The following is a 14,990-nucleotide window of genomic DNA, read 5'->3' on the forward strand; positions in this document are numbered from 1 at the left end:
CCTCCTTTAGCCTTCAAAACAGCCTGAATTAGTCTAGGCATGGATTGAACAAGATGCTGAAAACGTTGGGCAGGAGTGGAGTACCATGCAGATATGAGTGTGTCGTGCAGTTCCTTGAAATTCGACAGAGGTATAGGCCTGCAGCGAACAGCCCTTTCCAGCTCATCCCAAAGATGTTCAATAGGATTGAGATCCGCATACTGAGCAGGCCACTGCAGCAAAGAAAAGTCATTATCATGTTCCTGGAACCATTCCATAGTGATTCGAGCTTTGTGCACCGCCACATTATCCTGCTAGAAGTAACCATCTGATTGAAGATAAACTGTCAACATGAATGGATGCACTTGGTCAGCAACGATGTGGCATTCAGACGTGAATCTGTGGGTATCAATGGACCCAACATGTGCCAAGAAAACATTCCCCACACCATAACATTGCCCCCACAACCTTGCACAGTAGTCGTCAGACATGACGGGTCCATAGATTCATGTTGTTTTCGCCAAATTCTGAGCCTTCCATCAACATGATGCACTAAGAACTTCGACTCGTCAGACCACACAACTGTTTTCCAATCCTCGATAGTCCACTGCTGGTGTTGCTGTGCCCACAGGAGGCATGCTCTCTTGTTCTTCATTGATAACAAATATACGCGATGTGGTTGTTGTAGCCCATTCGCGACAAAATGCGACTAGTGGTCCGTTGTGATATTTTGTTCTGCACACCAAGATTGTATTCTGATGTGATGTGCGATATTGTGGCCCATCTGTTTGCTTGCACAATTCTAGCCATCCTCCTCTGACCTCTCTCATCAACAAGCGATTTTCTTCCACAGGAGTGCCGTTGAGAGAATGTTTTCTGTTTGTTGCGCCATTCTTGATACACCCTTGAAACTGTGGTTCGTGAAAAGTTCAGGAGAACTGCCGTTTCAGAGATGCTTTGTCCAGCAAGTCTTGCACCTACTATCATGCCATCTTCCTCAGTTAAACTGACAGTTAAGAATGGAGCATGAGGGCATGTACATTGTTATACAATACAATGTAATAATTATATGATTAAAGAGGCCTGTGTGCTCTGGATTCATTATTAATATCAAATTACTGTTGCTCAGAGCGAAATGGATACAAAAATAGATTGTGACAAGTTTAATAATAGGAAATATACATATATTAGATTGGATACATACAAATAAAAGCTTTCGGTTGTTTTGTCAACCTTCCTCAGTTAAACTGACAGTTAAGAATGGAGCACGAGGGCGTGTACTGCCAATCTTGTACGTGAAGTGCGTGATTGATTGTTGGATGTTGAAGCCTGTGGCTGTGATGTATGCGGACGTTTCCAGCATTTGTCAATGGACAGGATTGCTGTTTCAGTGATAGGGTGGACTTAACATCCACTGTTCCTGTTCACTGAGGTATTGGAGCATTTGATGTATTTTTGCATCCGTTTTGCTCTGAGCAACAGTAATTTGATATTAATAATGTAATAATTATTTTTACAATAGCCAATTATTGTGAGACAAGTGAAATTAGTGCACTCCCTACCCTATCCCTTAAGATTTTCTTTCTATTAGTCTCTTTAGGTTTAATATTTTCTTTAAAAACTGAGACCGATTACTTTAGGTCTATATGTCCTAATCATTATAAATTATGGTATAAATCAGTGTTTCTCAACCTTTTTTTTGCTTGTGGCCCATTTCTGAGTTTCATTCACCTCTGTGGCCCACTCCTCATATTGTTTAATTATAATAAATGTAATATTTATAATAAATATGCACTTTATCAACTGCACTTTTTATTTATAACATGTATTATTTGTTTATAATATAAGGAATACTAATAATAAAAAGGGGATTATTAACTACTATTGTGAGATCTTTATTTATAATAGAATTTTTACTCATATAATATTTTGTTTATTCACAATATACAATTATGATGCTAACAGAAAATATTACAATAATATTACTGTCTCTTAGTTTAGTGAGATTCTTGCAGATCTCACTAATTTCGTTTTTATATTAGTAATAATTTTATTTTAGAAGTGAACTTTTTGTGGCCCACTTAAAAGTTTCCATGGCCCCCAATTTTATGACTTTTACCTAAGGCCCCTCAGAAATACGGCCCCTATTGAGAACCACTGGTATAAATAGCGGGGGAAAAAATCAGTGCCTGTTGACTGGATAATAACATATAATTTGTGACCTTCATTAAAAGTTAAATTTGCATATATGAAATACATAACCTTGCAACAGAAATTAGAAATTAAGTTAATTTTAACTGACAGCACATTCTTTGTAAATAACATAAGTATCGTTCTACACTCCTCCATTAACTTTCAGTTGGAGTTTTTTTTTTTTAATCAACTAAAACTAATAAAAATCTTTTTAGTTTATTTGAAGTTAATTTTGGCCAAAAGTCTATTGCAAATTTGCAATAATTATATAGTAGAATATATATTCTGCTACAAAAAATGCACAGCTCATTTAGTTGTGGTGCTAGTTTATCAATTTCATATGTAATTACAATGAAAATACAAACTCCTCTAGCCCCTGATGGGCCATACTGAAGTATAAAAAGAAACATGATTAATTACAATAATTCAATAAAGGAACAGTATAACTAATTTCTGCTCCCCAACAGATATCTAAGTCATCATACTGAAATCTTCTGGCTGGGACATAATATTACCCCTTGAAACAACAAGGTCCTTATAGTATAGGGTTGTGCAGTACAACAGTTACTGCTTACATGACATGAAAGTCAAGTATACTTTATGGTTAAATCTAAACAGTCCAACAAACTAGAAATCTATTCACTAATAAATATGACTGGATGCTCAAATGTTTAAAATTGTTATTATAATAATGCTGAAATATTTTGATGAAATGCTTGGAATCAATTAGCAATACAGTCAAACCTACAAAATCAAGCAATCCATTATCTAGCACCATCCATTTTCTGCCAATGTTTAGAAAAATGAATGAATCTGACAAGCTACCAAAGAATCAGCAAATTTAGTTCTTGAATTGCCTATTCACAATAACAGTAGGTTAGAATTGATTGTGCTGGGTGAAGATTTAAAAGTTAAAAATATTTTTAACACTTCAGAGTTAAAAATATTTTTTTTACACTCTAATGGCATGGAGAGGAGAAATTTGTTAAATCAAGGAATTGCATAATTCCTATTTAAACAAGATTGGCAACTCACTGATAATAAGCAGTAGATTATCCAGTCTGAATGTGTCACAATTTGTATGCAAGTCTGATTTCATGATTTGTATAGAAGCATTAGACTGAAAATTTATAAAACATGTTGACTGTTAGGGAATATTTTTAAAAACTTTTAGATTGATGTTTGTAAACAACAAAACAACTTGCAACCATTTTTATTTGCCTGTATGCCACCTAAAAAAAATTAAGTAACTCAGAGGATTTTGGCTATTGAACACACAAACACGTGCACACACAAAAATGATTGTGATAATTTACATTAGGCATAAGATTAAATCATTACTCATTTGCTTGAATCACTTTTTTTTCTTTTTTTTTAAACTAATTCTTTTCCTTGCTTGTTTTTTTTTTGGTGGTTGTTGGCGCATAGGCTTCTGTGGCCATAATGCACCTCCCAAGGTTTTTGTAGTACTTTGATCCAAGCCCAAGGCAGGAATTGAACCCGCAACCTTTGGGTTGCCAGGCAGGCACTTTACCCACCCGGCTAGCCCGGTCGGCTCCTTGCTTGTACAGCTGAGAGTCAGTTGGTGTCTCCCCTTTGTGAATAGGGTAGACATTTGCACATATTTAATCTGTAAGAACCCACCCTGAACCCAAGTATACTCTCATAATGACTGCTAAAGGTTTGCTTATCTCTTTGCTGCTTCTTTTAATATAATTTGACAGATTCTGTGAATCTTGGGTGGCTTATTCATTTTCAGCTTCAACAATTTCTCTTCCAATTTCCCTTAGTTATCACAAAATCATTTAACACGAACTTTGTGTGTGTGTGTGTGTGTGCGCGTGTGTGTGCGCGTGTGTGTCTTCAGTTTCAATATATGGTATATTGATAGCCTATGTGATATATACAGGGAATGGGAGGATAACAGATTTCTGTTGGTCCAATTTAAATTAAATTCAGAATGGCTAGACAAATCTTTCTAAAAAAAATTTCATGAAAATTCATTCACTGAGATGGAGTTATTACATGCAGATGGACAGACAGGAAATAATTGCTGGATTTCTATTGGTCTGATTTTAAAGAAGTTTGAGATGGCTTGACAAATCATTCTAAAAGTGCTGAATATAAAATTTTATGAAAATCCATCCACTAGGAGTCAAGTTGTTACATTCAGACAGATGGAGAGACATTGTGAAGATAAAATGAGCTTTGTGCATATATGCTAATGTACTTAAATAATTTATGATGTGATCAGTTACAATATATGCATGTATCAGTTATAGTTTTCAATGATGACACAGTGGTTTGCCACTTGTCACTCATTTGGAAAGATTTGAGTTCAAAATCTGGAAGGAATTCTTAAAAGGAGTCTTAAATCATTAGTTAGACCAGCCTTGATCGAAGGAGTAGAAGCAGCAAGGTTTCCAGGTGTTCCAGACACACAACATGCAAAACAAACCCAACACACTCATATGAACATAATACACAGTACACATTGCAATTGACATATATTTCAATATATCAACTGCAGCACATACAGTATCAACCAAAACTAAGGACAAATAATTGATCATGTCTAACATTCTTTGAGAGCCTCTTATTTCTTCATTGGTGTGCATGCACAACTATAGCATGACTAACTTGTGAAATAAACATGTACTTCTCTTTCCTTCTACTGTTAACATAAAAATAATTCTTTGACACTTTTCTTCACATTCTTTGCAAAAGACTTCTCAGTCTGCTTTAGCTTGCCAAACCCCCGTAGGGACTTGATTGCAGATTAGTTTATACTTACTATAGGCTTCTGTGTTCTGTAATAATTTATAATCATCCCATGCATTTCTCTTCTCTGCCACTAGTCTCATCAGTTTGTCTGACCTCCCTTTAGGTCTAATAAACCTTGAACAATATCTCTTAGTTATAAAAAAACTTAGCTTCTACAATTACCTCCCATTTGGCATTGGGAAGTTAATGAATTTAAAAACTGTCTAGACCACTAGTCACTTTTTAGAAGCAAAATCCTTCCCTTTACACTTGACAATAGTTATATCTTTAAGTAAATCCCACATAAATATAATATGATAACTGCCTCCTTTATCTGGAGATCTGATTGCATGAAAAGTCACTACAAAATTATGATAATATTATTTTTTTAATAAGAAACAGTTTTACAATCATTGCAGTGTTACAGAAAATTCATATGAAATTTCATATCAACCAGACCATTTTGTTTAAAGTTACTTTGTTCTTCATAGGCCTCTCCTTTTTTTTTTTTTACTACTCCACAGAAAAAGTATGGAAAATTTATAATCTAGAAATATGAACATACCCCATATTTGTGGGATTCCTTAACTAGTTCAGTAAAATCTTGAATACTACCCTCTGTATCAGGATATTGGAAGAGAATTCCAGAAATTTCTTCTTTACTCAAATCAACTTCTGCCAGATCAGTGACGACCACAGATATGCCCATTGCACTGGAAGGAGAAAAACTCAAATTAATAAGAATCCTAATGTACCTATAAACTGAATCTAGACTTTCCCTTTAGTTGCCAAAAACACACAGCAAAATATTTCCATTTATAAAACAAAATAGCTACAAATTTGTTTAACATTAATTTGTGTCAAACTACTTCTTAAAACCATTCATGCTTTAAAAGTTCAGAAGATGATTACATTCTTTTGAGGACTTTGTGCATTTCAACCTTTAACTTCTTTATACCACATGACAACTCAAATAAACTGCTTCATAAGTAACATGTGAGGCCACTCACTATATAATGAGAAAACCAGAAGCCATTGAAACAGATTGTCATAGTAGAATCTGATATTTTAAACAAACAGAACAGCCTTTCAGTAATATTGTTTTAAACAGTAAATTTAAGAGGCCACTCATGGATACAGAAAGCTGTTCTATTATGAGCATTGTAAAAAAAAAAAAAAAAAGTATTTATTTACAGGAGTCTAAACTCAGCCAGCTGCAAAACAGAGTGAGATGATCCTCAATTTATTTTCTAAGGCCATATAGATTTGCTATATTAAATACTTTATATCTAATGGTAATTTTTGTGCTAAAATATACATTGCATGACCAATACACATTAAAAATAATTTATTTCAGTTCTATCACTTATTTTTAATATGCATGAAAAAGATATTAGTACATTTTATGTATTAAAATTTGACATTCATTAATGTAAAAATGTGAGGGTATTACAAATGACATTTTTTTCAATTTAATTTTCAGCTAAAATATTATAATTATACATCTATTTTACATATTTTTTTAAAATAAACTAACCTTGCTCTTGTTTCAACTACAGCAAGAGTCTGTGGGTGCACTTTATTTGAGCAACAAAATATTTTCCGTTTATTCTGCCTGAAAAAATAAATATTTTCAAATTTGATAAATATTTCTATAGCTCAAAATAATAGTGGATAAATTACTTTAAAGATATGAATTTAAATAGTTTCACAATATTATCTCATTTAAAAATACTATGCATCTGTGTTCAGTGCTTTGATCCTTCCATTGACATAGGTCAACATTCAACTATCAAGGAGACTGAGCTTACACTCAACATTAGAGATGACACCATTATCAACAAGTCTACCTGGCGCCTCCATAGCCAAGTGGGCAGGAGCAACAGTGTGTAGCACATGCTTCTTGACTAGACCGGGGTTCGAGCCCGTGACCACCAAATAGGAGCATGTATGCTTGCATGTATACCAATGCTAGAAGTATAGTAAATAAATTTGATGAATTTGAAGTGTTGGTCAAGACATCAAAGGCGGATATTGTTGGGATAGCAGAGACGTGGTGTCACAAAGATATAAGGAATGCAGAACTGGAATTTGGGGAGTACAATGTGTACAGAAAGGATAGACAGGACAGAAAGGGAGGAGGTGTTATGCTGTTAATTAAGAAAAACATAAAATCAAAAGAAGTGCATCCAGTTGATATAGATGGACAGTGCACTGTTGAGTCAGTTTGGTGTGACATAAGCACTGCGAAAGCAAAAATAAGAGTAGGAGTGTGTTATAGGCCTAATGACTCGAATGAGTACAATGAACAATTGTACAGAGAAATAGAGTGGGCCAGTAAATCAGAATGTCTTATAATGGGGGATTTTAACTTCCCAGATATTGACTGGAACTTGTGGGTTGGTCACTCACACACTAGTCAGACTTTTGTGGATTTATTGGATGATTGTTTTCTGCAGCAGCATGTTCGAGAGGCAACCAGAGAAAGTAATACTCTTGATCTGGTTATCAGCAGTGACCATTCGTGTATTAAGAATTTGCAGATAAAGGAACCACTAGGTGGCAGTGATCACAGTGTGCTGAAGTGGGATTTACTCAAAGAGGTAACTACCGTCAGGGGTAAAGGAAAGGGTTTTTGCTTCCGTAAAGGGGAGTACAGTGGTCTCAGACAGTTTTTAAATTCTGTACAGTGGGATCGCCTGACGATGTTACAAACAGTAAATTCTAAGTGGGAAGCATTCAAGGAATTAATCGTGGAAGCTACTAGACTTTTCATACCGATGAAGAAATATTGTTCAAGGTTTAGGCCTAAATGGTTATCAAATGAACTAATGAGACTCGTGACAGAGAAGAAAAATGCATGGGATGCATATAAATTATCAGGCGACGCAGAAGCCTGTAGCAGATATAAGCTAGTCTGTAATCAGGTCACAAAGGAGGTTTGGCAGGCAAAGGCGGATTACGAGAAATCTTTGGCAAAAGATGCTAAGAAAAACAGCAAGGATTTCTTTACTTATATAAACTCTAAAAGGAAGGGGCTGAATATGATTGGTCCACTTGACATCGATGGTTCGACTGTTGATGATCCTGCTCAGATAGCAAACAAACTGAATGAGTATTTTGCATCTACATTCACACGTGAGGAATCATTACAGTTTGAAAATGGAAGAAGGTTATCAAATTGTAGCAGTGTGCTTAATGATTTTGTAATAACTGAGAGCAAAGTGGAGGAGAAATTGTTGAAGTTAAACATAAGAAAGGCACCTGGGGCGGATGGGATCTATCCAGTTATATTAAAGGAGGCGGCAAAGCAACTAAGCAAACCCTTAGCCATAATTATGAGAGCATCCTTGGATTCAGGGGAGGTTCCCACGGACTGGAGATGTGCAAATGTATCCCCAATTCACAAAGGAGGTTCGAAGGGTGACACGAATAATTACAGACCAGTTAGTTTAACTTCTGTTCCAGGTAAAATAATGGAGTCACTGGTTAAAGATGCATTGCAGGATCATCTAGACAAGACTGCAGCAATAATTCAGACACAGCATGGGTTTGTTAAGGGAAAGTCTTGTCTGACAAATTTGATTGGTTATTATGATGTGGTCACAAAGGAACTGGATGCAAAAAATAATTTTGATATCATATACTTGGATTTCAGGAAAGCTTTTGACACTGTTGCGCATGGAAGACTACTGTACAAATTGGAGCAGAATGGTATTAAGGGTAAGTTGCTACAATGGATAAAAGGATGGTTAAGTGGGAGAAGACAGAGGGTGGTAATCAATGGGTGCTGCTCTTCGTGGACTAATGTTATTAGTGGAGTCCCACAGGGTTCGGTGTTGGGTCCACTGTTGTTTTGTATATTTATCAATGATATTGATGAAGGTATATCAGGCTTAATGTCGAAGTTTGCAGATGACACGAAGGTTGGCAGGGTTGTTAATGACAGTAATGGCAGTGTGCTACTGCAACAGGATCTAGATAATTTGGGCAGATGGGCTAAGAAGTGGCAACTGAAGTTTAACCTTGACAAATGCAAAGTACTGCATATGGGTAGAAGTAACCCCAGAGAAACGTACCAACTGTGTGGTACTACACTTAAGGTGGTAGAAAATGAAAAAGACCTGGGAGTAATTGTGCAGTCAGATATGAAGTTTTCTGAGCAATGTAGACAGGCTGCTAGGGCAGGTCATGGGGTTTTGTCAATGATATATAGGAATTTTGCTAGCAGGGAAAAGGAGGTGATTGTCCCTCTGTATAAGGCAATGGTCAGGCCACGCCTTGAGTACTGCGTACAGGTCTGGAGGCCTCATTTTAGGAAGGATGTAGATTTGCTTGAGCGTGTACAGAGAAGAGCAACACGATTGGTGAGGGGAATGAAGGGATCCTCTTACCAAGAGAGGCTTAAGTTCTGCAAATTGCAGTGGCTGGAGACTAGGCACCTGCGCGGTGATCTGATTGAGGTCTATAAGGCCTTGAATGGGTTGAGCACGCTGAATTCTGATGGGATCCTCCCACTTGTTCAGAATACGAACCTACGGGGACATAAGTTCAAATTAAGAAAGGATAGATGTAGAATAGATGTGCGGAAATTTGCCTTTAGCCAGCGGGTGGTTAATTGCTGGAACAAACTTCCATCTGTCGTTGTGGAAGTTGATAGGTTAAATAAATTTAAGGAGGAACTGGACAGGCAATTGGAGGGTATGGTGTGATTTTTTTTTTTTTTTTTTTTGGCTGATGCTGCATAAGCTCCTACCTTGCTTTCTTGCATCAGGTGCCACTACTACTACTACTACTAATACAGAGGATGTGGAAAGGTCAGCGAATGACTACCGCATATCCCCAGAGCAATATGGCCTTAGTTGCTAATGCTCCTAAAAACTAAATAACAACAACAACAAGTCTACCTAAACTGTTAATATCATTTTAGTACAGTGGATATATCTCGTCACTGGGATATTCAGGTCTTCAATGCCTAACTATACACTGATGAGATCACAAGCAGGGTCAAAACCAAAGTTGAGATAGTGGCATACTCCTTCCTTAAATAAAGGGCATATTCTTCTCCATCGTAGCAGTGCAATACCAAGGCAATTCGTGGAATAGTGCCTGCACAATATTAGTATTAATAGTGGCAAGTGATGCAATGAAGCAAGCTTAGATAGCATCAGCAAAAAAAAAAAAAAAAACTGCCTCATCTGTCCATCCTCTCTAGTAATTTTTCTAATCCTTCCTTATTTTTATTCAACTCCGTTTCCAAGAGACCAGATGAAAGCTTATTCCAACAAACAATTATTCTGACTGAAAGCAAATTTTCACACATCTATCCTGCAATAAATCTTTTTCAATTGAAATTTATATTCCATTATGTGTGTCATCCAAGAAAGTAAGGATACCTTATGCAAATTCCAGTGCCTGGCAACAAAAACAGGTGCCTAGTTTGCACAAAAGGATTCTCTTTCCGGGTAAGTACCCCTTCTGTGTTCCTGACTAATCTTATTGCTCTTCTCTGCACCCATTCCAACAGATCTACATCCTTCTTAAAATGAAGCTTCCAGACATGCACTTGGTACTCAAGGTGTATCCTAATAAATGCCTTATACAATGGGATAATTCTTGTACATCACACAGAGCCCCATGAGCTGCTCTGCCATTGCTGTATAACCGCATTCCTGTCAAGGGTACTTCTTTAACCACTGACCCCATTATTTTCCTGTAAAAAATGTTGAAGTCAAGCTTACAAGTCTGTAATTACCCACTCTGCCATTTTCTCCCCCTTTGTGAATAGCAGAGATGTTTGCACATCTTTAATCTGTAAGGACCCACCCCAAACCCAAGGATACTCTCATAACGATTGCTAAAGGTATTATTTATTTAATTAAAGGTTTGAGTTATTTCAATGCATGCATTGAAATATCCCAAAAACCTTTACTATTTTGCATTATTCACTGCACTTATGAAAATGATATTAAACACATACTTTGCTATCGTTAACATCCATTGGTACACTCCATTCACATAATTACGTTATTGTGCTTTAGGTATTAGCAACTACTGTCGCTATCTCTAGATGATTCGAATGAGATATATTGTATCTGTGCTTTTTTTTCAGTTTTGTATTTTCTATTGAGAAAAAGTATCTAAGTGATTTCAGATGTACAGACTCAACTAGATTTGTGAAAGCCCCAATAAACATGTATGATGATAAAGACTGCCAATGAATTTATTTTAAATGTGGGCTCAACTGTATAGATTCTGTTATAATAATAATAAGGAAGATAGACAAGCGGTATACTCCACTCAACCTAAGCGAGGAGTCCCCTCCCAACCAGGAGGCACAAACGAAGCTAGAAAGATGTTATTTGTTATTTGGTTTTTAGGAGCATTAGCAACTAAGGCCATATTGCTCCGGGATATGCGGTGGTCATTCCCTGACCTTTCCGCATTCTCCGTATTTGGTGGTGACGGGCTCGAACCCCGGTCTAATCAAGAAGCGTGTGCTACGCACTGCTGCTCCTTCCCACCTGGCTACGGAGGCACCTAGCTAGAAAGAAGGGCAGAGAAGACACTCCATGGCAGACACTACAATGATCTCCATCGAGATCACATAGATAAAATTGCTTCCAATGCATGGCTCACGAACGGGATGCTCTTCCCCGAGACTGAATGATTCATGCTCACCATCCAAGACCAGGTAATCAACACTAGAAACTATAGAAAATACATTGCCAAGGAGCCCAGAGTGTCCGATGACACGTGTTGACGATACCATCTGGCCTCAGAAACAATCAAACACATTACATCACCGTGGGATGTAAGGTGATCACCTAGACTGAGTACACTCATAGACATGACCAGGTAGCCAGGATAATACATCCGAGGCTAGCAAGAAAATACCAGTTGATCAAAGAAAGTGTACCATACTACAAGTACAAACCCCAGGCAGTATAAGTACTGCCCAGTAATTCCGGGCAGTACTACAGACCCCAACCCACAAACTGTACTGGGACCACGCCATAATAATGGATAAGACAATCCCGCACAACAGACCGGACATAACCCTTGTCGACAAGAAGGAAAAGGCTACCTATCTGATTGACATAGCGGTACCCAACACTGGCAACCTGCAGAAAACCCATGGGGAAAAAATCATGAAGTACACGAACTTAAGACAGGAGATTAAAGAGATGTGGCATATGCAACAAGTTACGACCATCCTGATCATCGTGTCAACCACAGGTATGGTGCCAAAGACCCTACATAAAAGCCTAGCAGCAATAGGTCTCCCAGCAAACACCTACAAGAAACTTCAGAAAGTTGCAATCCTGAACACCTGTAGGATAGTCAGAGAGTTCCTCGACCAACAGTTTTTTTTTTGGCTAGTGCAGCATAAGCCTCAGGCTTCCTTGTACCATATGGCTAATAATAATAATAATAATAATAAAAAAACACCAGACATAACAACAACCAACCTGTGTACTTGGCAGCAATACCTGTCATGAGGTGGAACACCTAATCAGGGAGAAATAATAATAATAATAATAATAATAATAATAAAAGATTGCAAGCAAGTGCTTCAATCCACTGGAAATATTAATGAGGTCATTTGGCTTCAGGACAATCCCCTTGGATTGGAACAGCACAATTTTCCCCAGTTCACAAAGGAGGGTTTTTGAAAGTGATGAATAACAATAGACTGGCAAGTTTGACTTCTGTTGTAGGCAAAATCATGGAGGCTATGACTAAGAATACAATAAGGACTATCTCAATAAGAATGGTTTCCTTAATAACTTGACCAATTTCATTATTCACTATCACAAAGTCATAAAATAGCTGATATTATTTACCGTGACATTAGTAAGCCTGTTGGTATGATTTTGCATGAAAGCTATTGTACACTGGAGCTAATTGGGATTACTGGTAAGATCCTTCATTGGATCAATCTGGCTAAAAACTTTTATAGAAGACAGGGTAATTATAAATGGGCATTTTTCAGAGTGGCCTACCACAGCAAGTGATAGGCTCTTCATAGTTCAGTGCTGGGGACCCATCATTTGAGGTAGTACAGAGGAAGCTGTCAAAAGTAACTAATGATCTGAAGGTAGGAAGAGTGGCTAATGACCAAAACCAGGCAATGTTATTTCAAATGACTTAGATCAGTTGCAGACATAGTCTGAAAAGTGAAACTAAAGAGTTAAATACTTCTGAATATAAGGTTATGAACCTGGCAGAAAGAAATTGAGAAGTTCATCACAAAACTTTAGGATTACGATACAATCAAATATATTTACCATGCAGTGTAAACTAGGAAGGCACATGGTATCCAGTCTATGATTTAATAGGGCCTTTGCAAGTAGGAAAAAGGATGTTATTGTTCCTCATTATAAGACTATGGGCAAGACCATAAGCGACTCACAAAAAAAGCTTTTTAGGAATGAATCAAAAGGATGACAAGATTGGCAAGGGATGCTAACTGATGTCCATATGAAGAACAGCTTAAAAAGGTGCACACGCACACGCACACACACACACACACACACACACACACACACACGCACACACACACACACACACACACACGCACACACACACACACACACAGCCTAGGAAGATCTGATTGTTGAAATTAATTTAATAATGCAGTGCAGTGAAGTTCATCTGTGTACATTAATTTTCATTAATCTTTGGAATAATGAAAATTTCATTATTCTTTAATTAGTGTCAAGCAAATGAATAAATAAATACAATGGAAACTACCTCCACAAAATTAACGAATTACAGAAAAATACTACAAGTAATTAATTAATACTAATGTATAAACATTTTGGACAATGCAAGTTATTATCACCTTTTCTTACCTGGTACAAACAGCCATAGCTTCAGCAGCAGCAGTACCTTCATCTAATAAAGAGGCATTAGCAATATCTAATCCTGTTAAGTCTGTTACCATAGTTTGATAGTTCAAGAGGCTTTCTAGTCGACCTTGGGATATTTCAGCCTGGTAAGGAGTATACTGAGTGGTCCTAACCAAAGAAAGTTCATATAATTTAAGTATTCCAATTATAGAATTTTACACACAAATTGACTGAGTAAATTAAATTATAAGCCATGTCGATATATTTGCAAAGCTCAAATTTTTAAGCTAAGATTCAGGTTAGAAATGTCAATGAAACATTAATACTATTAATATTTCATTGACATTTCTAATATTGGATTAGATTAGATTACATTACATTCAATTTTCTGGTATTAATATTAGTACAGATAAGTCACACAGCTACTTTGAATACTATATTTCAGCACCTCATATGTGTTAAGGATACTTCATCTTTACCTTTCCAATGTTCTTTTTAATGGCTTTTATGATTAGTACCCCCTCCCTCATCCAAGCCATACCATGAATATCTAAACTGAATATCACCTTTTCAACAACAATCAGCAGCAAAATGCAAAGAGATAGATCCCATTACTAAATGGGATCTATCTCTGCACCAACTATCATTCAAGTGTACATTCAAATGATACAACCATAATAAACTCTGAGAAAAGAGGAGGGCAGAGTGAATGCATCATTCCTCTCTTCAAAGATGTGATAACTTCTGGTAGTCAAAGTGTTCTCACATGTATTAAAACCATTAAAAAAAATCAAATTTTCTTTGATGTTTATTTTGAAAAATAAAAATTTAGCAAGGAAGAAAAGCATCCTTATTCCATAAGGATGCTATTTTCTTGCCCTACATTTTTTGCTAATTTTTAAATGAAATTAACGTTCCCTTAGAGGTAGAGAGGTTGATTTCTATTTCCAATGGATATTCTAATTATGAGAATGTCTCTGAGAATTTATATTAAATTAAAAGGACAATTCCTATTACATATGTAAATTGTATAGTATATTGGTACCAAATTATTGGAAATTAAATTTTCTACAATAAGCAATCCTATACAAGTTTATTATTGACTACAATTCCAAGAACACTCCGAGGTTCCATTATTGCCTCGAGTAACAAGAAGAACAGCTAAATCAAAATTCTCAGGCTGGTTGCAATTTTGTACAA

General features: G+C 36.5%; 1 protein-coding gene across 1 annotated transcript in view; it reads right to left on the reverse strand.

Annotated features, from left to right (window-relative positions):
- LOC150086180 (glycine dehydrogenase (decarboxylating), mitochondrial) overlaps positions 1-14,990 on the reverse strand; it is a 115,730-nt gene that overhangs the window by 58,099 nt on the left and 42,641 nt on the right. The window contains exons 4-6 of the mRNA XM_090374820.1: positions 13,794-13,958; positions 6,473-6,550; positions 5,501-5,648 (exon numbers count right to left, since the gene is read on the reverse strand). Of these exons, the coding sequence (XP_090230946.1) occupies positions 5,501-5,648; positions 6,473-6,550; positions 13,794-13,958 (391 nt within the window). The remainder of the gene's footprint in view (positions 1-5,500; positions 5,649-6,472; positions 6,551-13,793; positions 13,959-14,990) is intronic.

This window comes from Mastigoproctus giganteus, chromosome 5, assembly GCF_048544385.1.
Source record: "Mastigoproctus giganteus isolate SK-2022 chromosome 5, ASM4854438v1, whole genome shotgun sequence".
NCBI classification, from domain to species: Eukaryota; Metazoa; Arthropoda; class Arachnida; order Uropygi; family Thelyphonidae; genus Mastigoproctus; species Mastigoproctus giganteus.